The 25,986-nt window shown below is 42.9% G+C and overlaps 3 protein-coding genes across 7 annotated transcripts in view; 1 reads left to right on the forward strand and 2 right to left on the reverse strand.

Annotated features, from left to right (window-relative positions):
* The first annotated feature begins 5,291 nt into the window (after positions 1 to 5,291).
* LOC143425788 (nose resistant to fluoxetine protein 6-like) lies at positions 5,292 to 10,114 on the forward strand. Its single transcript, XM_076898783.1, has 13 exons — positions 5,292 to 5,485; positions 5,797 to 6,041; positions 6,267 to 6,460; positions 6,553 to 6,674; positions 6,763 to 7,005; positions 7,087 to 7,294; positions 7,360 to 7,522; positions 7,587 to 7,666; positions 7,747 to 7,842; positions 7,942 to 8,071; positions 8,177 to 8,351; positions 8,446 to 8,588; positions 8,670 to 10,114. The coding sequence occupies exons 1-13, from the start codon at positions 5,359 to 5,361 to the stop codon at positions 8,793 to 8,795; spliced, it is 2,052 nt and encodes a 683-aa protein (XP_076754898.1). The 5' UTR covers positions 5,292 to 5,358; the 3' UTR covers positions 8,796 to 10,114.
* On the reverse strand, positions 9,024 to 12,823 carry Mtm (phosphatidylinositol-3-phosphate phosphatase). Of its 4 annotated transcripts, none has more exons than XM_076898786.1 (10): positions 12,654 to 12,778; positions 11,967 to 12,172; positions 11,677 to 11,784; positions 10,924 to 11,376; positions 10,406 to 10,853; positions 10,139 to 10,314; positions 9,962 to 10,069; positions 9,696 to 9,880; positions 9,411 to 9,615; positions 9,024 to 9,338 (listed from the first exon to the last, which is right to left on the reverse strand). In XM_076898786.1, exons 2-10 carry the CDS (start codon positions 12,153 to 12,155, stop codon positions 9,186 to 9,188), a joined length of 2,025 nt encoding a protein of 674 aa, XP_076754901.1. In that variant the 5' UTR covers positions 12,156 to 12,172; positions 12,654 to 12,778; the 3' UTR covers positions 9,024 to 9,185. The 4 variants fall into 4 exon arrangements, with proteins under 4 accessions (XP_076754901.1, XP_076754899.1, XP_076754903.1 ...); XM_076898784.1 differs by having other exon boundaries at positions 10,924 to 11,379; XM_076898788.1 differs by lacking the exon at positions 11,677 to 11,784 and having other exon boundaries at positions 12,654 to 12,823.
* Positions 12,824 to 13,951: 1,128 nt separating this feature from the next.
* The window catches only part of Tow (target of wingless), a 26,922-nt gene continuing 14,887 nt past the window's right edge, over positions 13,952 to 25,986 (reverse strand). For both annotated transcript variants that reach the window (XM_076900117.1, XM_076900118.1), the window contains exons 2-4: positions 16,593 to 16,764; positions 16,238 to 16,295; positions 13,952 to 15,814 (exon numbers count right to left, since the gene is read on the reverse strand). In XM_076900117.1, coding sequence (XP_076756232.1) covers positions 15,122 to 15,814; positions 16,238 to 16,295; positions 16,593 to 16,764 — 923 coding nt within the window. In that variant the 3' untranslated portion in view covers positions 13,952 to 15,121. The remainder of the gene's footprint in view (positions 15,815 to 16,237; positions 16,296 to 16,592; positions 16,765 to 25,986) is intronic.

The raw sequence follows: 25,986 nt of genomic DNA on the forward strand, positions 1-25,986 counted from the left end.
CGCGATTGTTCAAGGTAACATCGAGCGAACATCGTATCAATGTTTAATCTTTAACTATCTTTTCTGAGTATATTTCGTAGAAAAAATAAGCGTCGCTTCGTTAATTGCGCGAGGCGAATATGAAGACTTTCCGTTCACGAATTATGAATGAATGTATCTCGAGGAAAAGTCGATCCCCTCCTCCCCTCGGCGAGCAAACAGGAAAAGGAAACGATTTACTTTCTCTACTGCAGACAGATCCACCGCTCTGACTTAACATCCGTCGTCGTTCCTGCATCGACCGCGTCTCGTTACGACTGTTATGCGACCGCTTTCGGGATGTAATTCGCTTCTCTTACGTGTACACGTAAATAAACGTAAATCCGTGACCCTCTAGCGTAATGGAACGCGACCCGTCGACGTAATACGATCATTTTTTTCTTACATTATCTCACTCGCATTATTATTTCATTATGTTTAATCCAAGCATTTCCTTGTATAATTCGCGGACGCACCAACACGAGACGTACACGTTTTTTTAATACATCGTTGGGTACTTAATGTCTTCTTTTTTACGCTTCAAAAAAGTTAATCAGCTGTAATGATCGTATCGTCACGATGAACCTACAGCTGTTAATTTATAGGTTTCATGCTTGTCGACGACAATCGTATATTCGCCAGAGCTATGGGTAGCTTTATTTTTTCTTATCCTTCGAGTAGACGCGATATGTTTCAATAAAGTCTTCAGATTTCGGTAGAAGTAACGATCGTTAAACACGATACGACCGACGGCTCGTAGCTATTACTTCCCACGCATAGCGTCAGCTGTAAAGTTTGTTCTACGCGTGCATCGTAGGAGTGACGTTTAAAGCATTAAAAAAAAAAGAAAAGTCGATCGTTCGAAACTGTTATTACTTATAATGGATAGTTACGTATCGATGTCGGTGACGCACGGAAAAATGTATATTAATATCCTACTACAGTTCTTTAATGTGACGAGCACGCAAAAAGTATCGAATGATGCACGTAAGTGTAGATTAGTGTAAAATTCTTTAATTTATCCAATTTGCCTGGGTGACCAAGCTAAGCTGACTAATTTGCGATGAGTAATAAACAAGTGCCGCGTAATGTATTTACGTTATGTGGTTTAAAAATATTACAATGAAGTTTTTCAGGATTCCTTAAAGGAACTTGCTAATGTTTACGACGTATACCTTGAACTATAATGGTAAGATGGAACACACTTGACGTCAGGAATAAATAATAAAAAGCTGACCTGCAAGAGTGCTCGCAAGGTAACTTAAAAAGCCTGCATGTAACAATTCATTTCTAGAGTACAACAAGTAAATGATTTCTACGCGTAGATAGATCGACAAATGTATTACAATGTATTATTTTTGTTAATGTTTCTTAAACCTGGATTATTCATTTTCGAATGTTTCAAGATCCTTAAAAAAAGGATGCTAAAAAGATAACGATATCCATATTAATTGATTAACCGTAGTGTTGCGTACGATTAGAATTCCGTTTATGCGACCAAACGTAAATGGAAAGAAGGGGAAAGCGAATAAGACGAAAAGGTGAAAATCTCTTGCATAAGGAAGAGGTCGCGTATACGAATAACCTGGAAAAAGGAAGATTTATTCAGCATGCTATGTATGTTATGCGGACTTCATTCGTTTCGTCATGACCTATCAGCGCACAAGTTAACTACCGAAGATACCTACGAGAACCACCTGATAAAATTCAGTGAAAATTCAATTTGGAAGAAGCAATTACTAGGAAGGCGGGTCAACATTTCTGACCTCTAATTACAAGAATATAATCCACCTTTGCCTTCGATGTCGACGAATGTACGCGCGTGAATCGACTCGAAGAATTCATTAGCATGTCAACTGATTTTCCACCTTGGAATTATTAAATTAAATGGATCTAACGGCGGAACCAACACGTGACTTCTAAAATGCAACGGAAATAGTTGCTAAAAGTAGTCGAAATACGTAAACGCGGAACATTAAATTCAAGATATGGCACTTAGAGGTCGAATGATTAAAAAAAAGTGGTATATAATAAATTTGCATTCCATAAATTTAGAATGATCACGATTTTAGCCGTGCTCGTGACAAATGTGCCGCGTTGCTGTTGCGATTGTTTCCATCGCGTGTCCTTCGCGACGGGAAGAATTCCCGCAAACCCAATCGGTAAGATTGTTTCACGTTTTCCGCGAAGCTCGAGATTAAACATACCGCGGGAAAAGAAAAAAAAGGAGGAGGAGGAGGAGAAGAAGAAGAAGAAGAAGAAGAAGAAACGCTCCGTAAAAGTTAAATATTGATTCCCGAGTGTGGTGGGAATTTTCAGCGGTGTCACGTGTACGCGGCATCGAGTCACGTTGGCTAGAAGAAGTGGTCCATAGAAAGTTCACGCGTATTACGCGTATTACGCAGACGGGAGCTCGCTCGTTCTCGACCGAGTAAAAGTCATTATTCTCTCTCTCTCTCTCTTTGCAATTTTCTGTCCGCTAAGTGTCCGCCGCAACGTAGAGCCTCGAACCTGCAGGAAATCGTCTTTTTTACCCGGCATTCCTTTGCCATTCTACGAAAACTTGACTCGTTTCCATCTTTTCGTGCGACCTCGACACACACGTTCGCTGCCCTCCTCTCTCCGTTCTATGGTAGATGATCATTTTTTTTATTCATATACGCGTAGATTTTTGAAATTGCTAAAAGAGAAGTTGACGACTCAACGGTTGACGAAGATCGTTAAGCGGTGTTCGGTTCATCCCGTGATTACACAGACCGCGTCCCATTTGGGGTCTCGTGCGTATAAATAATTCAAGTCGATTTGCATTGTACAAGACGACAAAGGGTACAGAATTGTTTACCTGGAACGCGTATCTCGGTAAAACGGAAATGTACCATTTACGTCGATGTATATTTTTTTCTGTAAATAAGTAGGAAACAGAGACTTGTGCAGTATTATTAATTTACATGCCCAGGGCAAACTCCAGTCAGCGGTTTTTATCGATTATGCTTCTTCCTCAATGGATGCAGCGGCAAACCGAGCTATCATTGCGTGCGTCTAGTTAAATTTTAGATACAGTGCTTTTCGAGACAGTGCGAGGCTCGAAAACGTCGTCTCCGATGCTCGGATCGTGTCCCCCTCTTTATGCCAAAGGCATCGATACAATTTTTCAACGAGGAACGCACATTTTCTGCCCTCTCGAGGAAATCGATTTCATCTAAAGAGAAACGATATCGGACAGATGATTGGTAACTGCGAGGCGGTAAACGGTAGAAAGAAATTCGTTAGGTAGAATTAAATGATGTTTAATGCAGTATCACGTGGTCCATGTGTTGACTCCAGAGATGGATACGTTCCAAAGATCAACTTTGGATTCTTAATAATACTTATCTTCTTTCTTAAATACCAGACGAACATAATTCTCCAGTTTTTATTGCCGTTTTAATAATTTTCAATCGATTTTTTTAACACGTTTGCCGTTTAAGAGTATTCAGATATTAGAGATTCCGCAGATTCCGCTTCGTTCGTGTGTGACGAGTCCCGACTGGACACCGTGCAATTCTTGCCTGACCAAATTTCGCTCCCAACTTGCGCTCGATTCAATCACCAGGATCGATCTATGCATCATACGTGCGCGCGGACAGATCTTTGAATAATTGATTTACGTCACAAGATATCGAGAGCGGAGAATATTTCGCACTGATCACGTAGAAAATAATCTCGCATAAATTATCAATTACTGCGACGATCACTGGTCACGTAACTATAGGATGATATTTGTTCGGGGTGATTAGGAAAGTTTTCGAACGTTTACAACCGAATAACGACTCTGCGTTACACGTTTGGCGTCTTTGCGTCATTTTTGATCGCAAACGTAATATCCTACTAATATTACTTGTAGAGGCAGAGAACGTTCGAATATTTAGAGCAATATCGACGAGAAGCTATAGAACATGACCGGTTGTTAACAAGTAATAGCAAGGAAAACATAACTCTAGAGAAATATGTGCGCGCTTAGGCATTTGAAGTGTGCGACGTAACGAACGAAACATGTTATCTGTACGCGATGCGGGGATCGATCACCTCCAAAGTTGTGTCGATTTCCTTCCCAGGAACACGCGCGTGACACAGCTCACGCGTAAAAACGGGTGGCGTTCAAAGATTCCATTAGCCGATTCGTACAAAAAAATATCACCGCGCATTTAATTGATGGCGTTAACTAGCGAATAAAGAAGCAAAACCAATGAATAATTACGGTACACGTGCTATGTAACGGTGTTACATGTACGATTGAACGATCAAATCGTAACATCGTGACGTTTCGAAACAAACTAGTATCGTTCTATTAGATAAAAACTGGCTGTTTCTCACCGACGCTGTTGGAATACGATTCTTAAGATAAGGCAAAGCAAATAGGAAATGCAAAAGATCAGCTAACACGGCTTTTAAAGAGGCTCGAGGGATCTCAGCCGAGGATCGAAAAGTCCAGACGATCTTAAAAGCATACTTGACACCTTCGAGACAATATCGGTTGTTAACCAAACAACTGGTACCGATGACTGAGTCTTTATGCTTGTTCCAACATAGAGCGCGAATGCAAATCCGAGGGACGGCCGTCTGAAACGTACACGGCCCCTTCTTGCTCCCTAACCGAGCAGCCGATCGAAAAGGGGGCTATTTCTCATCTCAGCTTAAAAAATGGTTAAAAATTCTCATGAATCAATGCGCCGATAAAAAATGTTGTTTAATCGCGCGCGCGCGCGCGTGTGTGTGTGTGTGTGTGCGAAAGAGGGGGAAACAGAGCGTGAGAAGGACCATTAGACGCGTGCGCGAGCGAGAGTGAAAGCTTTTGAAAGAAAACGAAAGCATAAAGGAACGGGGGAAGCAGAGCACGAGCGATAGAGAAGGACGGAGGCCGTAAGCTTGCCGCATCGGTGATATAGTTGGCGACTTCGAAGACAACGACGATGACGGCGCGAGCCAGGAGGACGGGTTGCTTTCCATTTGAATCCTGTGATTACTTCCCCGACACGGCAGTCCTTTCCCGGTCGTCGTATCTCCTTGGTCGATCCTCTGCTGCTAAAGAATCGCGTGTACCACCGCGTCGCTGATGTTCGTCACGAGCGATCCGAGGACTCACCGATTTTCTTACTATTTGCTCTCCGTCCGCGCGAACGAGCTCTTCTCCTCCTCGCGATCGATCATCCAGTGAGTTTTCGTTCGATCGGGCGCAAGTTGGACGATTCGTTACCAGTTAGGAGAAACACGAGGATGCCGTCGTCGACGTTCCAACCGTTGTTACTGTTATCGTTGCTCTGCGTCCCGATCCTGGCAATCGGGGACCAAGATTCAAAGACGATGAGCCATGTGATGCCAGTGTACGCGTTGACCAACTATCTGGATCTTCTGAATTCGAGCAAATGCAGCACGGAGATGCAACAATTTCGCGAAGCTGTGGATAGTAACGTGTTCTGGAGTCTGAGAAGTTAGTAGGAAAAGGGATAGAAACGGCACATCGCGCGTTACACAAGAAACTAGTTACACATTACCGAAAATCGACTCGAAATGAACGGAATCGTCTCGCAAAAGTATATTCTTTCTAGTAACGGTAGAGCGTGCTTTCGATGATTCTTCGTAGTTTGTTTGTTTTGCCTGGCTTATCCGATTTTTAATATCATTCTAATACCATTATAAGAGGTTATCAATTCGAAGAGAAAAGAATCGACTGATCGGCGATGCACTCGACCTTAGCCTCGACCGTTTATCATAACCGGTGATCTTTACTCGTTTTTCAAGTGTTGGACGCTAGCGGGGTACCATACCATGGGTTCCTGAATGGAAACAACTATTGGACCGGGAGCCTTCTAGATTGCAATTTTCTATCTGCCAATATCACGCCAAGGTATTCGCCGAGAAATATGAGGAAATACTCGCACCACCGAAACGTGGACGAGCAGTATCCGCCCTTCGAGTTGACCTTCTTTATGACATCCGTGCGGCATGACAGCACTCTGCAATATCAGTTCGGCTTATTATACGAAGTAAGCGTAGTTCAGAAAAGAACGACAAGCAGCAGTTGGAATAGTAGGAAATTTTCAAAGTAAACGGTTTCTGATACAATTACTATTACAGTGCAAACGTATAATTTGTGCTCGACTCGACGGCAAAAACCATAAATTAGATCGGGGGGTGATCTCCATCCGGAATCCCCCTTGCTACGCTTCTGTACACGGATTAAGAAATTTCAGAGATCGCGCTTGTTTTAGGATGTAGTGATGCTTGGGCTATGCTTACCAGCTACATGCACTAAAAACGAGATAGCCACGATGTTAAACGAAATGCTCAACAATAATACTCTCCTAGTTGGACATATCTATGGCGCGAACTTTACTTTGCTCGATATCTACGATATGAAGGACGATCATCGATGGCTCCTTAGATGGGACATAATGACAATCATGTACGTAAATCGTGAATCATCAAACGCGATTATTAACAATCGTTGGTAAAAAAAAAAATACAAGTTAAAGATCGTTTAAATTCTGTTTGCAGATTTATTTTATCGCTGTTATGCGTTATAATGATAGCAGGTACGGTGTACGATATTATGGTTCATCAAAAGAGTTTACGAAAGAAGAAGGAGTTTCTTACATACGGGAACAACAACACCTCCGGTACGCTAATCATTTGATAACGAACACGTGTCTATTATCGAGGATTTTCGAATGATCGCTGGATAACGTATGATAAACTTTGGTACAGAAATGAACACCACTGTAGAAGGAAGGCGCGAATTTGATCACGAAGAAACCATAGTCCCAGACCTGAAAGCAAGAAGCCTATTGGGCCGATATCTCCTCTGCTTCTCGTTCTATACAAATATACAACTGATATTTAACACGGAGGGGAACAGGTCGAACATACCCGTGTTCCACGGGATCAAGTTTTTGGGAATGTTATGGATAGTCATGGGGCACACCCTTTACTTTGGAAAGTTTTATTTAGGTAAGACATCGTTATTCGCGATACCCGACACGATTTTCTGTACAATGTGTACAATTTTGAAATAAAACTTCCGATTTCTAGCTAACAAGACAACTCTATACGAGATGATAGAGTCTTTCATAGCTCATATCTTTAGCAATGCAACGTACTCGGTGGACACTTATTTCTTTATCAGTGGCTTTCTGCTCTGTTATGTATTTCTGAAAGAGCAAGACAAGAAAATGATGTCGAAGGGTTTGAAATCAAAGGTTTCGCAATTTTTCGGGGCGATCGTCAAGCGCTACATCAGGTAGCTAATCTAATAATTCATTATTAATTCAGTTTTACGACTGTTTCGATTTTCTCACTTCAAAGGATCACACCGGCGTACGTAATCGTGTTAATGCTGACGATTTTGAACTTCACCTGGCACTCCAAGATATCGATCTTCTCCGACACCGTCGATCTGGACAAATGCTCCAAGTACTGGTGGAGGAATTTACTTTTCATCAACAACTTCTTCAAATGGGACGAGATAGTACGTGTGATTTTATACGCGAGATTTACAAATCAAATTTATTTGCGAGAATTAATTATTTCAGTGCCTCGAATGGAGCTGGTACCTGTCCAATGATATGCAGTATTTCATATTTGGTTCATTTCTTCTAGTATTGTCAATTACGTAAGTACACCATTTGGGTATACTTTTAGTAGTTTCAGGTCTATTTTTTTTCGATCGTTAAACTTAATAAACAATTTCAGCCATTATAATTACGCGTTGTGCCTAGGCATCATTTCATTGAGTTGTTCGATATTTCTTAATGGCTATTTGACATTCGTCTACAGTTACATTCCTACGTGAGTATAAAAAATATTTTTTAATTATTCATTTTTATCTAACTTGTCAATTATATAGGCTAGAATATAGAAATAGTAAATAGAAATTGATTTTATTAGGCTGGACGAGCAGTATCAAATGTTGGATGTGTTCTACATGAAACCGTGGCTCAGAATTGGGCCGTATTTAGTGGGAATGGCTACAGCCCTGCTCCTTAAAAAATGGAACTACAAATTACGTTTGTCGAAAGTAATCTATACGCACTTATTTTACATATACTTGTATCCTCCTGAAATGTAATATCTTAAAATGTATACGCGAGAATAACGTTATGCATACATTGTTACGTTTCAGGTAGCCCTAGCCGCGTGTTGGATGATTGCAATTTTGTGCAATTGCTCGATTCTCTTTGGTCCTGGAGAGCAACAGTACACTTTTGCTGGATCCATTCTTTATGTAGCTTTAAGCAGAACAGCCTGGGGCCTTGGCATGGCTTGGCTTATAATCGTCTGTACCACAAATAACGGCGGTAAATGAATTTCAGTTTATCCATTAGTAGCGCAAAATGTCATCTACCTTCCTGTCGAAAACGCTTTTGTATGTTCGCATTTGTATGTTTGCAGGTATCGTAACTAAATTCTTATCGCTAGATATGTGGATTCCTCTTAGCAGAATAACATATTGCATTTATCTCTTGAACCCGTTTATTATATATGCGATCTTCAAGTTTGGTACCTATCCGCTATCCGTGGATGTCTTGACGATAGTAAGTGCGGCGATATTTAATCACGATGAAACAATATCGATGCGACGTAACGAAAATAATCAATTTCTTCTTTGCTTTCAGGGTGCTATTAGTATTGGACTGTTTGTATCTACTATTCTTTGTGCTATATTGCTGTCCGTATTTGCGGAAGCGCCGTACATACAACTACTGCGAATAAGCCTCAATTCTCCAAACAGATTGAAATAAATATATGCTCGTCGTGTGTGTTTCTAAGACTTGATTAATCAACGTGAAAGATAGTCTCTTGTACAGTGAAAACATTGGGCCATTTAATAATGTGTTGCGACGCTTCTCGTAACTGATTACTTTCTTCTCGCGACTGATTACTTTCAAGAAACATTCGCATTTTATTTTATTCTCTTCTTTTTCCGATATTTAATAATACGTGGAAAGAGGAATCGATGTATAGAATCGTTTATGCAAAAATTGTAAACGTCTTTTGTTTATCAACGAGCGTTTTTTGTACATAGCAAAGTGATTTTAGTCAATATTGTACATTTGCTCGAGCGAGAAAAGGAAGCTCGTATACAAATATAACTACAAACCGCTGAAAGATGAGAAAGAATGCTTGCCATGCTATGAGTGAACCGGGGAATGTATCCTGGGTGGCGCTGGTGACGTAATCAATCGATTCGCCCGACTAGCCTGTTCACGGCGTCCTTCCTCGTGTTGTTTCTCGAGTTGTTCCTTTAAGACTAGAAGTTCTCTCGTTCGCTGATAAACGGGATCCTTGAACAAACAACAACGGTGTGCAAACGGTATACTCGATACAGATCAAAACCTTTGATACATTCTACACACCTGTTGCCGCATACTCGGATTCCATCTACAATATAAACTTTTCCACGGTTTTATGTATCTCATGCTGGCGATCGGCATTAGAACAAGCTCGTAATTAGGGGGAGACCAGTACAAAGGATTTTGATAGAGGGATAATTGACTATTGGTATACGACCATAACGAGACAGTCTTTTGTTTGACCTGTTCCTGAACTCTTTCGCGTTCGCTGTAAACACGAATCGATTGATCAATGATCACAAGGTAACACCATTCATTGATGATCACAAGGTAACACCATTAACATACCTGCTAAATAAAAATGTGCCAAATCTACAAGAGTATAAGTGATCGAGAATAGTGATTAAAAAGTGTTCATTAAACTCGAAGGCGTTGGGAAATTGACGACTTATTTGCCACACACAGTCCATGAATTGCAAAAATACTGGAGATCTATCCGCGTCGCTATGATGTTCATCACCGTGACCGATCCTCTAAAACATATTCTTCTTAGAATTTATAGACATTTGAAACTGATACGCAAAAAGGTATATGGCTAAACGCTACTTTTATACCTGTTGAAATTTGTGACCAAAGCTGAGCCATTCTTTCTCTATAAGCACTTCAAAACCTTTGATAGTTCTGTAATACGGATCCAGCATTAGCATGGCAAGGGCTGTGAGCTGTAAAAAAAATTTATATAAATATTAAGCGTATATTTTGTATAACACTGTCTGTTATCTCACGATTACCTGTGCCGTTCTATCCCAACCGTCCGAACAGTGTACAAGCACTGAAGTTTTATGACTTTCAACTCTGTTTACGATTCGTAGCGCTCCCGCGAGTACGTACTTTATATGCTTCAGCCAAACGGTAGATTCTATTCCCGATAACCATCTAGCTTCGTCGATAGTCGGAAAGCATAATTCTGAAATATATTTATCGCTATTAGTACATTAGTAAGTCATAGTCTTCAAGTCGATAGAATTGTGTTCTGTTGGCACGTGAAAGTAGACAACCTTTCAATTTCCTAAGACTCTCCCTCATCACGTGTATATTGTGAATATCAAGAAATACGAGTTCCGCGTTTTGATAAGCATCTTCGCTCTCGTAGCCACCGCCCTTTGCTTTGTTCGCAACCGCGTTAGGCATTGGCCGGGCGTCCATGATGAAGAGCTTATGACTTTGAGCATTAGCGTCCATTATTAATTGAACGTATCGCTCGTCCTCGCGACTACGTTTACCACCGACACCCACTAACGGTTGAGCGCAACGGGTTATCGTTGCTTGACTTTCCGGATGAATCCACGAGAGTACCGGAAGCCTTCCTCTGCTTCGAAAAGCGGCCGACGCTTGCAAATCTTCGTCGGTCGCTGCTGCAGGTACCGCCCATATAGCTGGATAACTGTCGCATACCGAATACGTGTCGTTGATTTTCGATATCTTCCACATATCATTGTTCACTCCCTAAAAATAAGACGAAAGTTAGTAGACGTTTCCGTTTAGGAGGCTAAACAAAATTTATATTATTCTTTACCATTCTTTTTAATTCGGCTATAGGCTCGTAAACGTTCCATCCGTTTTCGGGAAACGTTTCAGAATATTCGAACGCGAAAAGGGGCAATTTATGTGACAAAGGGAACGAATACTGTTGGAGTTTCTCGAAAACGTCTCTCCTGGAATGATTCTCTTGCTTATGAGCGAATCTGAGATTCCGCATATCTTTACAAAACGCTTCGATTCCGTACGAATTCTCGCCTTTGCTAGACGCGCCGCCCACTTTCTCGATTCTACTAACAACACCTAAAGGTACTTCGACTACGTAAGGCGTTTCGCGATCTACACTCCGAAAATGAAGCTTGTAATTCGTAATACTAAGAATTCCTCTGACCGGTCCTGAATAAGGACACACGTAAGTCACTTCATGAGCAATGCCTTGTACACGTTCCCCATTCAAGAGCGGTGGACCTGTTTCTCCACCAGACAAGTTCTGCTGAAAGAGAACACGGATAATCGGTAAATTAATCATCAACAGAAAACTAACCAGCTATTGGATTACTTTCATCAACAATAATATACTGAATAACGTATACATATATATATATATATATATACATATGTACTGGAAAAGTAAAAGTGATGAAATTTTTTAACAAAGAGGTAAAACGTACCAAATGAATGAAATCAAAAACATTGTCTGAAAAAAAAAACAAATTCTGGTAATAAGTAAATGTTTACGAAACGCATAAAGGAACTACATTAACTCTACTCATCGGTACATAGAACTCACTTTTACTTGATTGTCTTTTCTAGCTTCTAAAGCAGAGACAATATTATTATCTGTCGAAGTAGAGCTTGAGGAAAAACTTTTGGAATGCGACGCTTTATCCCAACTCTCCTAAACAATTTCAATGCTTGCATAGAGTTAGATATGATTAAATGGAGAGTCGTTACACACTGATGACTACTAGCCGTTTTCTGTTTTTTAATTACTCCATAATCAGCCAACAGTGTATAAGAGCTCTAAGTGACGACGGGTTAATAGATCTTGAATAAATAAATTAAATTACAATATATTACCGACTCTTGGCCCATCTTAGAATTAAGAGAGCTACTCTTGCTGTCTGAGTTCAGAGAATCAGAACTAGCGTTCTTTGAATTGTTTTGCTCAACATTCAAAAGTTCAGCGCTGACCCTCTTCTCCATGTTCACAACTCTGCGATTGTCTCCGTCTATTCCACTGGTCGATACTATGTCATACTTGTGCATAAAGGTCTTCGCTACATCTGTGACAATACAAACTGGTAAAAAATAAAATGTTAAATTTATCAAACACTGATCACCTGGTTTCAAATTACTGTCTAGATTGATACACTAGAAACGTTGAATTGTTACGAGTTACAAGATTGCTTTTCGTTTGGAAGTCAAAAACCACTCTGCATTTAATATGAGATTCATCCTCTCATTATAATTACTTAACCTAAAAAATCTGCAAATGTACGTTTAAAATTCATGCCACAGCGAGTAACATTTAACAGCCAATTATTGACACGTAACTATAAAGGTACCATTGAAATATATGGAATGTAAATTTTGAGTAAAAAATCGATTCTAACAACAATAAACAGACAGGAAAGAAGCGGTATAAACAGAATTTGTATGTGATTCATGCCACGCCCAGAAGTATTGTAATCATCATTTTCCTGTACCATAATAGACATTAATTTTAGTACTGTTTACAAATAAATGGTAATCCAGTACACTGACCTCGTTCATTAACGATTACATGAAATGCTCTGTTATGTTTAATTCTGCCAATGCAATTTGTGTTTGACAGACATAGTTCGCGGTATGGGAACTCGAATGGAAAAACTGTAGGACCGATACAGTTCGTGCTACACTCGCTGTGGCGCTGACCACAGTCTATTAGTGAAATTAAATACTTTAACATCGTAGAACATCGATTAAGGTAAGGAAAGAGTGCATAGAATTAATAATATTCTATCAACATTGAATAAATTTCAATGTACATTTTTCTGGGCATATCTGCCAACGATATCCGCGAGGCATTTGGAAGAAAATGCCTCCAGAGGGCAGTCGCAATTGAGAAATGAAAGGAATTCTTTCTCTCTTTCTCTCTTTTTCTCCCTCTCTCTCTTTCTACTATGTACTTAAATATCATTTAAATTATAAGAGTATTATATATGTAGCAAATTATAATAAGTTTTATTATAATTAATTCTATATTTCCCGCTTTAGAGGTAAGAGAGAGAAAGATATATAGGAAAGCTATAGGAAAGAGTGAGACAGACGATGCCGGCTCTATTGCAGAACCCGTGGCGCCATCTCTGTGAAAAGTGCTCAAACTGCTCGCTCAGCGATACCGACAGCGAAGTAAACTGCTGAGAACTACTGGCGCCATCTCTTGGAGGACCGCTGAAATTAGGTCGGTAATTAGTTTCTGTACTTTCCCCAGAGATGGCGCCACGGGTTCTACTATAGAGCCGGTATCATCTGTCTCACTCTTTCTTATAGCTTTCTCTCTCTTACTTTTAAAGCGGGAAATATAGAATAAAACTATTGAAATATACATGTCGATAACACAACTCTGTCACACTAAGAGCATTGTGATGTCACTTGTGCCGCGTGAAATTATATATTTAAATACTACATATTGTGCAATTTGTATAGGAGAAGAACTTTTAAATCTCTATTGTATATAATCATATTATATATCACTTTGATGATGATTTAAAAAAAATTATATATATATGGCTTTCAGTAACTATAATTGTTGTTGGCTAACAACAACTGGAATGTCTGTTAATACTAAATATATTAAAAATCTGCTGAGATCTGACGATTTTAATTATGCAGAGACAATTTCCCGAAAGTGTTCGTATTAAAATAATTTTCTAATATCTTTTAGATAGGTTTGTTCGTGTCCAACGATGTATAATACACTGTTCATTTGGGGAGAAATTACGAATTTATTTATAAAAAAAAAAAAAAAGTGAATGGTTGCTCAATGGAACAAAGTATAGTTTGTCAGAGTTCGACAGTGATGCAGCGAATTCGGTTAAGTGTATTCCACAATATAGAGCATATTTGTAACATGAAATATAAAACTCTCATCATCAACTATATATATCGTTAACTTTGAACATGGTCAACATATAAATATACAGTCATCACGTTAAGTTAAATGTATCCATACAGTACATACAGTGAATCTATACACGATATAAGTAAGATCCCTACATTTACTCTTTTCTTCTTATGTTTTTTTCTTATTTTTTTTTTCTTTTCTCGACGTTTTAGATACATACATAAATGCATACACACTTATATGCGATGTATATGTGTATATATATTATACATATCACGGAATATCTCTCTAATACACATTATACAAAACGCAGCGCGCGAGATCCGTGCGCGCGCGAGTAATGGTTCTTTTATATTTTGTTCTTCTTTTTCCTTATAGAAATATACATTCACCAATAGTACGTAGAGATGCTACCGATTAGAAAAGAGAATGAAAGTACAAGTATGAACGAAATATATATCTATATATATATATGTGTGTATATATAATATATATGTACGTATGTATATCATATACACATCGAAAAATGTTCATTTACACAAATTACAAAGAACGGAGTATTGGTTCAACGGATAATGTCTCTCTCCCTCGCGCTCTCTTTTTCTCTCTTTCGTTTCTTTCGGTGACATTTAGATTGCTCATTATTTATGCAGCAGGATTTTTGGCACTTGTTGCGAAGAATTCTATAGACGTAAGAAGAGTTTTAATGCAGGTATGATGCCATTTCTTGTTTCCTTCCCTTCTCGGATGGGTCGTAGAATGTCTTAGGCCAACACCAAAGTGACTCGCGCTTTTCATAGATGTCCAGTGCATGGTTACAACTCGTTTTATAACCGCTGATCGCAACGAAAATGTACGAAAAATCTTTAGGAACATATAGAGAAACATCCGTAGTAATTTTGCTCCGTCTGTTGGTCAGTCTCCAGCCTCGATGGGCTCTCTCTCCTTCTTATCCGCTCACACGAATTTTAAGTCGTCCCGAGTCCTGCTCGCTCGTTTCCTCTCTCTCTCTCTCTCTCCTTTCCTTCTTATCTCCTCCCACCCTGTCTCTCAACTCTCGCAGAGGGTGTATCGTAGGTGTGTGTTATGCGTGTCAGTCTTATCTGGTGGTGCACGGCCAGGCCGGTCACGTCATTTGCGCGGCGTTGAAGCCCCGTTTCCTCGAGTTGGTGAAGTGTTGCGGGCTGGCGGTGATCTGGTACTGTTGCACGTACGGATTGTTCCTTAGAACATTGCCACCAGGCGAACTGGCCGAATATTGCGAGGGCACCGTGATTATCCCTGTTTGCTGCAAATACTGTTCACGATAGAGCGCCTGTTGCGTCACGTATTCCCCGTTTACAGGATTCTGAGCACCGTAATGGACCTTGACGGTCTTCGCGGACGGTTGGTTCGCGTTGCACTCCTTGTAACTCTCCTGATAACGCAACCCGGTCGGCGACGAGCCTGGCGGCGGCGTAACGTTCTTTAAGCTCTGCGTTGGGCTCTGCGTGATCGATTCTAACACGTGCCTCGGCATGTTCGGCGATGGGCAGTGAGTCTCTTGAAGGCCGTCGACGCGGTTCGCGTTCCTCATGTAAATAGGAGCGCTCTCCGGCCTACCACCGACTATGTTCCTCATCCCTTCTCTGTCCTTCGCACTCAGACTCTGCCTGGAGGCGTTCAGTCCCGAGTTACGATTATTCGTCGTGGTTGGGGACGCGTTGTTCAGATCGGTCACGCTCGACCAACTCACGCTGGCCAATTCCCATTGACGGAGAAGATTGGATACACGTTCCGCTCTGGCGGTCGTGTCGAGACTCTCGTCGTAGTCCGGACCCTGAAAACAATCGTTTCGGTAACATTTACCACGCTGTTGCGACGCTTTACTTTGCGAACTACAATTAACGCAACGCTCGCGTAGCTGAGAAAATATCGAGCAAATTCGTGCCTCACAATTGAAGAGAATTTACGAGCGAGCGGAGCATCGGTGCACGGATTACTGTTATTATTGCGACGAAGCTGTTGCAAGGTCGGAGAAGCCTTAAGGGGGAGTATCCATTTTACATGGCTTGATTCCAATGCATTCTGTCGACGCGACAGAGAATACAGACCGTTATTTAAACTCGAAAGGGGAAAATAGCGAAGCAAGTGAGAATGTTCCCGATGCACCGAAACGTCCTTTCGATATATATACCGCTAATCAAAAACTTGGGTACGCTCTAGACGCTAGTACGTTTTCCTAAGTTTGGATGCAACTTACGTTCTCGATTTTTTCATCTAGCATCTTGAAGAAGTCCAGTTGACTGGTAGATATCTCTCTGTAACAAATGAGAACGGGAAATGGTCAGTTTCTTTAAACGGATAGTTAAACATTGATAATCGTCGATGACGAGACATGGGCCACAAGTCGAACATTGAGTCAAATTTCATTCGATACACCTGTAGAAGTGACGCGTATCAAATTCTAGCTAGCTCCTATTCCGTCTGGTACGTTTACTTAACTATTATAAATAACGTGTCGTACAATAGAGATTGACCGTGAGTCGTCTAACGTACTGTTTGTAATTAGAACAGGCTTTTCAGGATAAACAAGGTATCGGTGTACCGAGACTTACGCTTGTTGTAACAGAGGACCACTTCCAGGTGCGTTCGGCTTCTTCTTCGCTTGGCTTTTGATCTCGCCGGAACCATTCTGTTCCTCGTTCCTGTTCACCTCCACTCCGTTATTGTTCGTCTTGTTGTTCTTCGTGCTACCGTTTCCATTCTTCTGTTCCACAGATGCAGAACCTGAAACAGAGAGATCGCGAGGACCGTTAAACTTCAAACCTGAAATATAAAGGATACGCGCCTTTAAAGCTCCTCCTCGATACAATCTAGACGATCCTTGGAATACACCGGGACGACGCACGCGTCACGTTTGTTATATCTACTCGCAATGAGCCGTTGATATCATCGATGCGTTGGTAACAGAGACGGGAGAAGAAGCCAAGAGAGCCAGCCGACGCGGAACGTTCGTAAACGAAGGAGGGAAAAAAGCGGGACACCCGTTTTAGACTAGCGAGGGCGAAACAATTGTACAAAGTGCAAGTTCAAGGAGCCGTATCGAGCTGCTTCCGTGGCTCTTTTCATCTCTACCTCGCGAGCGGACCGGGGCGAAACGCACGGAACGGAGAGGAACGCGCGGCGGAGAAGACGCGGAGGTCGCGAACCCGAGCGTTATCGTGCACAATAGCCGCGCATAATGGGGAAAAACGAGCAACGGGGCTCGCGCGGAAACTGTGCAACGCGTTCTCTAAAGCGGCGGCCTGTATTATAACAGAGAACCGAGTGCAGGGTTCAAGACTGCGACTCGTAAACACGTTCGATCTTATCTTACGCACGTTTCGTGCTTTTGAGGGCAGTCACACAATTTGCCGTTCGATTTCGGCTAAAGCGTACAATGGTACGTCGTTTCACGACGTGGCGAATTGCATTGGTCCAGCATCGAACAGTTTCAGATCGATGAGAAACAAGACAAGTCGAAGGTACGTTAGACGTATCGGTCGATGAGTCGATTCGAACGATTAAATTTTCACAGTCTACGTGTTAACCTTTACGGGCAAGTTTACTCCGTCGAGACTCGCTCAATTAACAGCGCATATTGTATAAATGATACGCGGCGAGCATCGATCCGTGGATACTTGACCTTAGAGCGCTGTGTCGGGCTACTAAATATTGTATGCATTTCATGTAACGCACACGTTAGCTCGCGCATATCATTGGTGGCAATAATATAACGGCAGATAACGTTGGCGCCGGAGGTCGAACGATACTCGCCGCGTTGGCGAAAAAGCAAATCTTCATTAAATAATCGATGCATAATATATGCGCAAGTTTTCTAATTGACAATGCCAAGTGAGAGAAACGGAGCGAACGGCAGAGCGAGAACCGTGAGTGCTCCAAAGTGTCCCTCGTTTTCTAGAAAACCTTATTTTGGAAGCGATCGTTACTCCGTAAGGATAATGGATCGATCGTTCGACAGAGACTGGTGGTGGTGTCGATCGGCGCGTAACGCGCACGCGGTCCATTCATTGGCACCGTCCGCGAGCCGAGCAGCGAGACGGGACCGCGCGAAATGGAGCAAAAGGAGAATGAACTCGGATTACAATGAAACGCAAATAAACCCGAGACTCGCATACACAGGCCTGCACAGAGGGAAACCCACGACACGAGCAGCCAGTGGCGCTCGTTTTGCACGTGTGTAGGTCAGTAGGTGGGCCCCCCTTTCGAACCTCGCGCCCGTTATAATTACACGATCGCTCATTCGACGCCTGCTTCGCGATACCCTCCGACACCTACGCGTCAACCTTAACGACCGATCTATTCGCACCAACAGCTTCCACCCTCTCTCTGATACGAGTTAAAAAAAGAAAAAGAAAGTACTCGTTCCACGCGACAAGATAGAAGCGTCAAATTACCCGTCGAATTCTGTGTTTCGCGACAAGTTGTCTCTCGTGAATTCTCTCTCTTCATTCGATCATTGCCGTCTTCTTTCGGGATTCCAACAATAGATACTTTACGCAATTGATACGACTCGATTTATCACCTGGCAGAGTTTAAACGTGCGGATAAAGTACCATTATTATATAAATATGCGTACCGGATTTATTAATACATCCAATATTACGTTCCGTGTATTTCTAGCGGTACGGTGTTTTCAATCTCGTACAAACATCCCTTATTTTCCCTCCTACATTACATTACCCACTCGCGGACTTAAAATACCGTAAGGAAATTTGCCAGGGAATATCGGGCTGAAAAGGTGTTCGGTCGGGCCTTGGGCGGTTCAATGAATCGCGTCGCGGTTCCAAATATAGAGCAGAGCCGTTATTGGTTAATTTCGATTAGCCAGTGATCGGATAAGGCAATACGAATTTGTACCGATAGGACGGCACCGAGGACAGGAATTTATTGGACAATAAGTGGCAAACGGGCTCGGTTGAAAGCGTTTTTTTTTCCGTTTTCCCTCCCTCCTCGTGTAGTACGCGAATCAAATGGAACTACGTGAAACCAGCGGAGCGTGGAATCCATTGGAAGATCGGCTCGAGCCGTCGATGCAATAGGAAGCCCGCGACGGGCGTACAATGAGAGCAAAACCGTCCGCAGGCGTCTATTTGCGATCGAACCGCCAATTACGAGATCGCGTAGCTCGCCAATTTTTATTTCTATCCGGCTGTTAAAACCTCGTGTGGCGCGTAAACAAAAGGAGGTTCGACGATAGAAATTTCTGCGCCGGCCGGTCGGGGCGCCCGCGATAATCGCCGGATGCGCAAGGAACAGCGATAGACTTTATCGCGAACAAACGAACGGATACGTTATTAACACGTGTCTGTGCGTGTTTGTGTCTGTTATGTACGTATGCAGGTTAAGCTGTCGATTTATTGTTCACCGAACGATAAGTCTTCGTTATTTGATCGCCCACCCACACGATCCTATTAAAACTCTAATACCATTACCTAACCTCCGCTGATCTGTTTACTTGTTACGCGTGTAAACGCTCGTGCATCACGGAACCCGTACAGAAAAAAAAGAAGGAATCCCACAGTTGAAAAGCGTATTTTCTAACGATCGTAAACACCGCATCGGTTACGATGCCGTCTGCGGTAATTACGTGCCGCGTTATCGGAAGCCTTCTCGAACAAATCCAGGGGCTTTCCTTGGGATCGTACATATATATGATTGTAGAAAAGCTGGCGACAATTAAGCGCGCATACGTGCGTGCATCGCACGAGGCGACGAGCAGGTTGGTCGAGACCCGTTTCGATATAATATTACAAGCGTAGTTCCTGCCAGTCGCACGGAACTGTTCATTTCACCGATTATATGGGACACGATTTATTTTGCCACATTGTTCCAGATAATGTGCGCAGGGGGGCTTAAAATCGAGCTCGCGTCAGATAAAGAAGATTCATCTCCCATTCCTCAGGCCATCCGTGTAATTCCAAACATTCGGATCTAGCAGATTCAATATACACGTGAAAAATATGTGCACGGCTAAAAATAACGTCGAACACGTATTTCGAGGAGGCTTCCCAACCGCTTATTTGCATCGGCGTGTGCAGGAGAGGCCGAGGGAACCGGTCGACGGGAATAGGTCGCTAGGATACAGACGGATTCTACGGACGCGCCGGGAAATTACAGGCGTCGCCGTCGTAACAAAAAATCAATCCGCGGGAATGGGCTTTCATTCATCCGGCTCGGATTCTCCCAGGGTTCCACCGAGCTGGCACCGAGCCGAAGGTCGACGCGCGTCGCTTCGACGGACCGGAATTCCGAAATTCCACGAGACACCTTCGCCGTAATGGGAAAAGCTTGAACGAGTGTCGCGCGAACAGTGGAAAGATATTCGCCGCGGCGAAAACAGAGTGTACCGATAACATGTTTGAATCGTTCAGACTTCTGACGAGGAAAGTCCACGGTTGAACGCTTTGACGCGTGTAGTTAGGCCTCCCTCGAGTACCGCGAGACAAACTTTGATACCATCTGTCCTGATTGCCGACTTAACGCGTATCATTCGTGTAATCTTTAAATTCCCACGATGGGGCTTCACGTTACTGGCATATTTGAGTCTGCCTTCGTACTACCGAGATGCTTATCTATCGTATATGGTATAGAGGAATCTTCCATTGCTTATACTGAAAAATAGATACAATTCAATTGATGACTAGAAATCCACGAAGAGTAACTAGCGAATCTCGCGCATCGTCGCGACACCGACCGAAAATCTCTCATTCGTCTTCGTGTCGGTTTTTATCGCGTCGAAAGCTTAGCGTAGCGTGCACGTTGAACAGGCGCACCGTCGAGGACATTGACATTAAATTCCAGAATTCGCCGCGATAAATCGTGCGGCTCGCGTGACGCGCTAATCGTAGAATTTCTGAAAACCCGCAGACGCGAAATCGTACCCGGCGCCTCTTTGATCTCTCGCTGGGAATTTCGCGTTTAACCTCTCCCCCGCGATGAGAGTCGAGAAACTTCCAGGCACGATCATTAGAACCTCGATGAACCTCTTCGTCCCCGTGCACTTTTATCCAGTCACCTCCGCTGAGGATATTCAGAACCGTCTCGCGTTCTCAATTTTAGCCCCGCACTTCTTTTTTTTCCACCGTTTGCTCGCGGCTCTCCGCCACTTTTTCTTTTCACGGCGTAAGTTTAGAAACCACACCACCTCACAGAAATGTAAGATTAATATTCTGTATCGCGCTCTCTTTCTCTCCCTCTCCCTCTCTCTCTCTCTCTCTCTCTCTCTCTCTCTCTCTCTCTCTCTCTCTATCTATCTATCTATGTCTTTCGCCATTTTATTACGTTACTCAAGGATTAAGGATATCTCAAAGAACGCTTTGACCGGTCCACGTGATCGGAGGAGAACAAGAACGGCCGGAAATGGAGGATCAAAGACCTCGAGAGCTGGTAAACTTTATAATAGGTTTCATAATTCACCGATTACCTTGCCGACGCGAGGGACGAGGCTTACGGTGGATTCCAGTAACCACCAGTCACCTCGTTCCTCCGTCTTGCAGGCGGTTTCTGTCGCGCGATAAATATGTCGAGGACACTAGCACGTCGAGACGCGCAAAGTCGACTGGTCGTGGAATCTGGTCGACGCGACGAGCAAGGGGAGCGTAGCACGGTTTGATAAGAGGCTCGTTGCACGAGTACCTGAAAAAGCCGACCCTTCCAATTCTGCGAAATTCCTACATCTAACGCGAGGTCTTGTTAGACGCTTTGCGCGTACGATTTTCGCACACCCCATCAAGTTATCACGATTTAACGAACATAGCCGAACTGGAGAATATATTTCAGATTTAGCCAACAAACAACGATTTACGGACCGCCACGAAACGTCTTGTATCTACACGGACCTGCGTCCAGTCCATAAAAATAGGGGGACGCCCTGAGGGTTACAGGCAGGCGTTTACGCGCTCAGCACTGACGTTTACGCGGTACTCGCGCGAGTTTCATAGAAACTTCTCCTGACCAGTGGAGACGATAACAAACCGTGTTTTTCTGGCGTAATTCCGAACGATACGGTGTTGATCGATATCACAGGCAACCCAAATGGTTTACGACTTATCAGTGACGCGAAAAACGAGCGCAACGTCCACAAACGATGTTGCTCGATAAGCAGACGATAGAGGTCTGACGAGAGCAGACGAACGAGGTTGAACGGTTTATTTATATTTCTAATATCTTTCCAAACATGGCAATTACAAAGTCCCAACAACGTTCTTTCGTAGCTAGAGTCACTTTGATCACGCTCTTTTGCGTTGTTTTAATACTTTCAAGGATATGTAAATTACCGTAACTTTTATCCGTCCATCCTCTGTGTTTTCCGTACCATACGAATGAAGTGGAACAACGGAAGATGAACAGGTTTATTCGCACGGATTTCTGACTCGCGTAATGAAGATCGACTTAATAAAGGGCGAATCGAATGGACGATCAAAAGGGAGGTGTGCTCGTTAGAAAACGGCCGGCCTGTAATTAGCTGACAAAAGAAATAATACGGCTCTCCGCGTCGGTTCAGGCGGGAACTGTGTCACCGTGTATGCGGCGCGCTATGAAGTACGCGCGCACTTTGCATCGAGCGTGCATTAGGTAACGAGGCTTCGCAGTGGAAAAGCTATGCTTCGGTTGCGTTCGTTGCTTAACGATCAAAAAAGAGAACATTTAAAAGAAGGAAAAAGAAAATACACTTTTTACTCTAAAGGAAAAAAAATGACAAATATAACGTCCACGATAAATTGAATTTAAAAGTTACTCCGCTTGCATTTTTCATTGAATTATAAATACATAGGATGGGCAAAAAAATCGAGCGCGGACTGATGCCACGACGTTAATAAGGTCGGGTAGGTAAAACTTGGCGATAACGTAAGTAGGAAACCAACGTTGATAATACATTTAACTACTATCTGTACCACAGTAGGAATATTCGAAAGAGTTCGACGAAGAAATTTTTGTACACAAGTTTCCTTTTACTCGACTTCATTAACGCACTAGTAGAAACGTAGCCCTGGCCTTTACGGACACCCTGTATGCTACCAATGTTTTGCAATAAATCCTTCGTTCCGCGAAGCTTTCTATTATTTCAAAAATAGTCGACATTCCATCGCACGATTTCGCTACGCGTACGGTCGATTCTAGAAGAACGAAGCGAAGTTTCGGCCAGTAGGAATGCTTGTCTGGAAAGTGCAACTTGCATGTAAACGTACACAGATGGAAGCGGAACGTACGATGCGCGGATACGTTCGCTCGTTAAACTAGCCGTTACGATCGATAACCGAGACGCAGGCGAAAAAAAAAAACGGCGATCGACTGGCAATTCCATCGAGAAGACGAACGAGACGGTGTACGTTTAAGAAGCTGCCGCGCACTGGAATCACCTATATTTAGCAGCGCCTAGAGTGTTTGACGCATGTAACTTTACGTCACGCTTTGTGTGCCGCCGCGTATTCGAACACATGACCGCTCGAACGTGTATACACCTACCACGAGTAAGGTCGCGAGAGCGTTCCTAATGATATATGGTACGTGGTCATCGGGTACTAGCAAGAGCGTGGCCCACTTAGCGGCTATCGGGGTTCTCGATAAATTTAGGAACGATGCGCGCAGCCTAGCCGCGAATACGTAATATTCTTACGTCATTTCTTCGCTTGGTCTGTTATCGAGCGCGAAATGTGCGATCGTGGTCGCGGGAGTTTTCCATCGACTACTCCCTTTGCAACGGGTCGTTACAATTTAACGAACCCAGATGGGAACGTCATCTTGTTCGACGATAATCATTGCCAAAGAGATTGCAAGAATCCTGATTGCTGAAAATTAAAGGGACCACTAAGATGTAATACTGCACGAAGCAAACCCTCGCGGGAGCTGTGCCATCCTTAATCGAATCAAAGTTTTTGCGCGAGTTCCGAAGGGAATTTCTCGGCCACTGCAGACAACCACTGGTGAGAACCAGACGAAAAAAGAGAAGCTTAACTCCAGTATCGTCACATCTGAGGCACGAGTGTGCTAAATAACTGGCCTCACCGATGTGCGCGCTATCACTTCCCCGGATGAAACGCCCTTCCTTTTCCTTTTCCATGGGAAACTTTTCTCCCAGTGCCACCAGTTAAATGGGAACAAACGCTGTACAGAGCGGATAATCTGAAAGTTCGAATCCAATCGAGTAACTCATATTTGAACGATGCTCCGAAGCGACGCGACTGCTGTTGGAACTTATAATTGACCCTAGGCGTCGCTGCAGATTCGCTTCCCAAGGATAAGGAAAAAAATAGTCTTCGATAATTAAATCAGCCTGGTTCGAGAGACATCACAAGCCCAATTATCATCACTTTCCTGGTCTCCAATCCGAGAGGACGAAAATAAGTCGCAGTATTTTGGTCGACCAGCTACCTAAGAGTACTCTCTTTATTAAGAACAGCGAAGGATGTCTAAAACGACCGATTCAGTCGCCTCAGCCACTTAGCCGTGTATATTTCGAAAAATGTTACTTGGTCCGTTTACCATTAGAACAGGCATCCACTGTATCTATTCCAATCTGCGTGCCGTTATACTGGTATCGGCTGCGACGCAGAAGGCCGAAATCAATTAGAACTTTTCCTTTCGCGATCGAACAAGAGTCTGGTCATAAAAATTTAAGATTCCGCGTTTCAGGAAAGGGGAATTACGCAAGACGAAAGCTGATCGTATCGCGTGTAAACGTTTCGATCCCCTGGGGCTGCGCAAACGCCATTGAGTGCATCGTAAATTCAGGTTAATTAAATCGAGCATGATCGAAAGTTGAAGAAACTCGTTTCCCACCGACGCACGGTCGACGGACGGTCGATCGATCGAGGGATAGAGTTCTGTTTCAAGTTATCCATCCCGTCGATACTCCCGAATTCAAAGTGACGACGAAACGATCGCGTCGAGCATTTTAGATGGATCGAATCAGAGCGATCGGATAGATGTATCGGCTGGTTTAATAAAAGTACCAGGAAGCCTGGAATGGATTTTCGATGAGCTGGGTGCGCCTTAATTTTTCTTTCCTGTCCTATACATATATATATCTACCTCTATTACCGGGTCGTCTTGCAAAACTTGAACAGTGGTTGCTCATTTGTTTCACTTTGGTCTGCTATTTCCTCGGGAAGACCCGGACGCGGAGGATCACGGGTGAACGCGGCCCAGACATTGGCAATCGATTGGTAATTATTCCTCGCATCCGGTTCCATTACGGTCCTATCGTAACAATGTTTCCGACGCAACGTCTTCCAATTAGGCGAATAAGGGGATTAGACATCGATGTGAATAAAATCACCGATCTGAACCGTTTTCTTAACCCGACCTTTCCCTGGTAATAACTCGACGATGCACACGTGTGCGCGTAACGTATAGATAATTGCGTTAAATTTAATGTGCACTTAAAAATATCTTATAAATTTATTGTTTGATGTTTCTGCCATAAACTAAGCGCCACGCGTACGGCAACAACGCGCGGAACGCTCTGTTTGTCTAGTTTGTACATTTTACGTAACCGGTTCTAATAAATTTTCGAATAAATCATCGACTTCTGATCGAAATAAATCGCTGACAATCAAGGCTGAATACTCGCCGCGGGAATTAATCGATCAAACGGTTAATCCGACGGTGTCAGATAAGCGTGACTTTTCTCGTAACCGTAAACGATAATCACCAGGAGAACGAAGAAAGCATTCACCTTTTTTCTCAGTTAGGATCGATAAAACGAGGTGCGCAAAACACTCGATCGTATCAAAAATATTTCGCGACGATATTTTCGTTCGATACGGACGTCGAACGAAGTTTCAGCAGCTCCGTTTAAAACAGCGTAACACCATTACCTCTGCCGGGTGGTAATTTTTTTCTTGAGCGATCGATAAACGGACCCGGTGAAAATGTTCGATTGTTTCGATGAAAAGGTAGCTCGCTCGCGGAACATCGTTTTTCGCAGCGGCTCGGTTCGATCCA

Source organism: Xylocopa sonorina, chromosome 8 (genome assembly GCF_050948175.1).
Source record: "Xylocopa sonorina isolate GNS202 chromosome 8, iyXylSono1_principal, whole genome shotgun sequence".
Taxonomy (NCBI): Eukaryota; Metazoa; Arthropoda; class Insecta; order Hymenoptera; family Apidae; genus Xylocopa; species Xylocopa sonorina.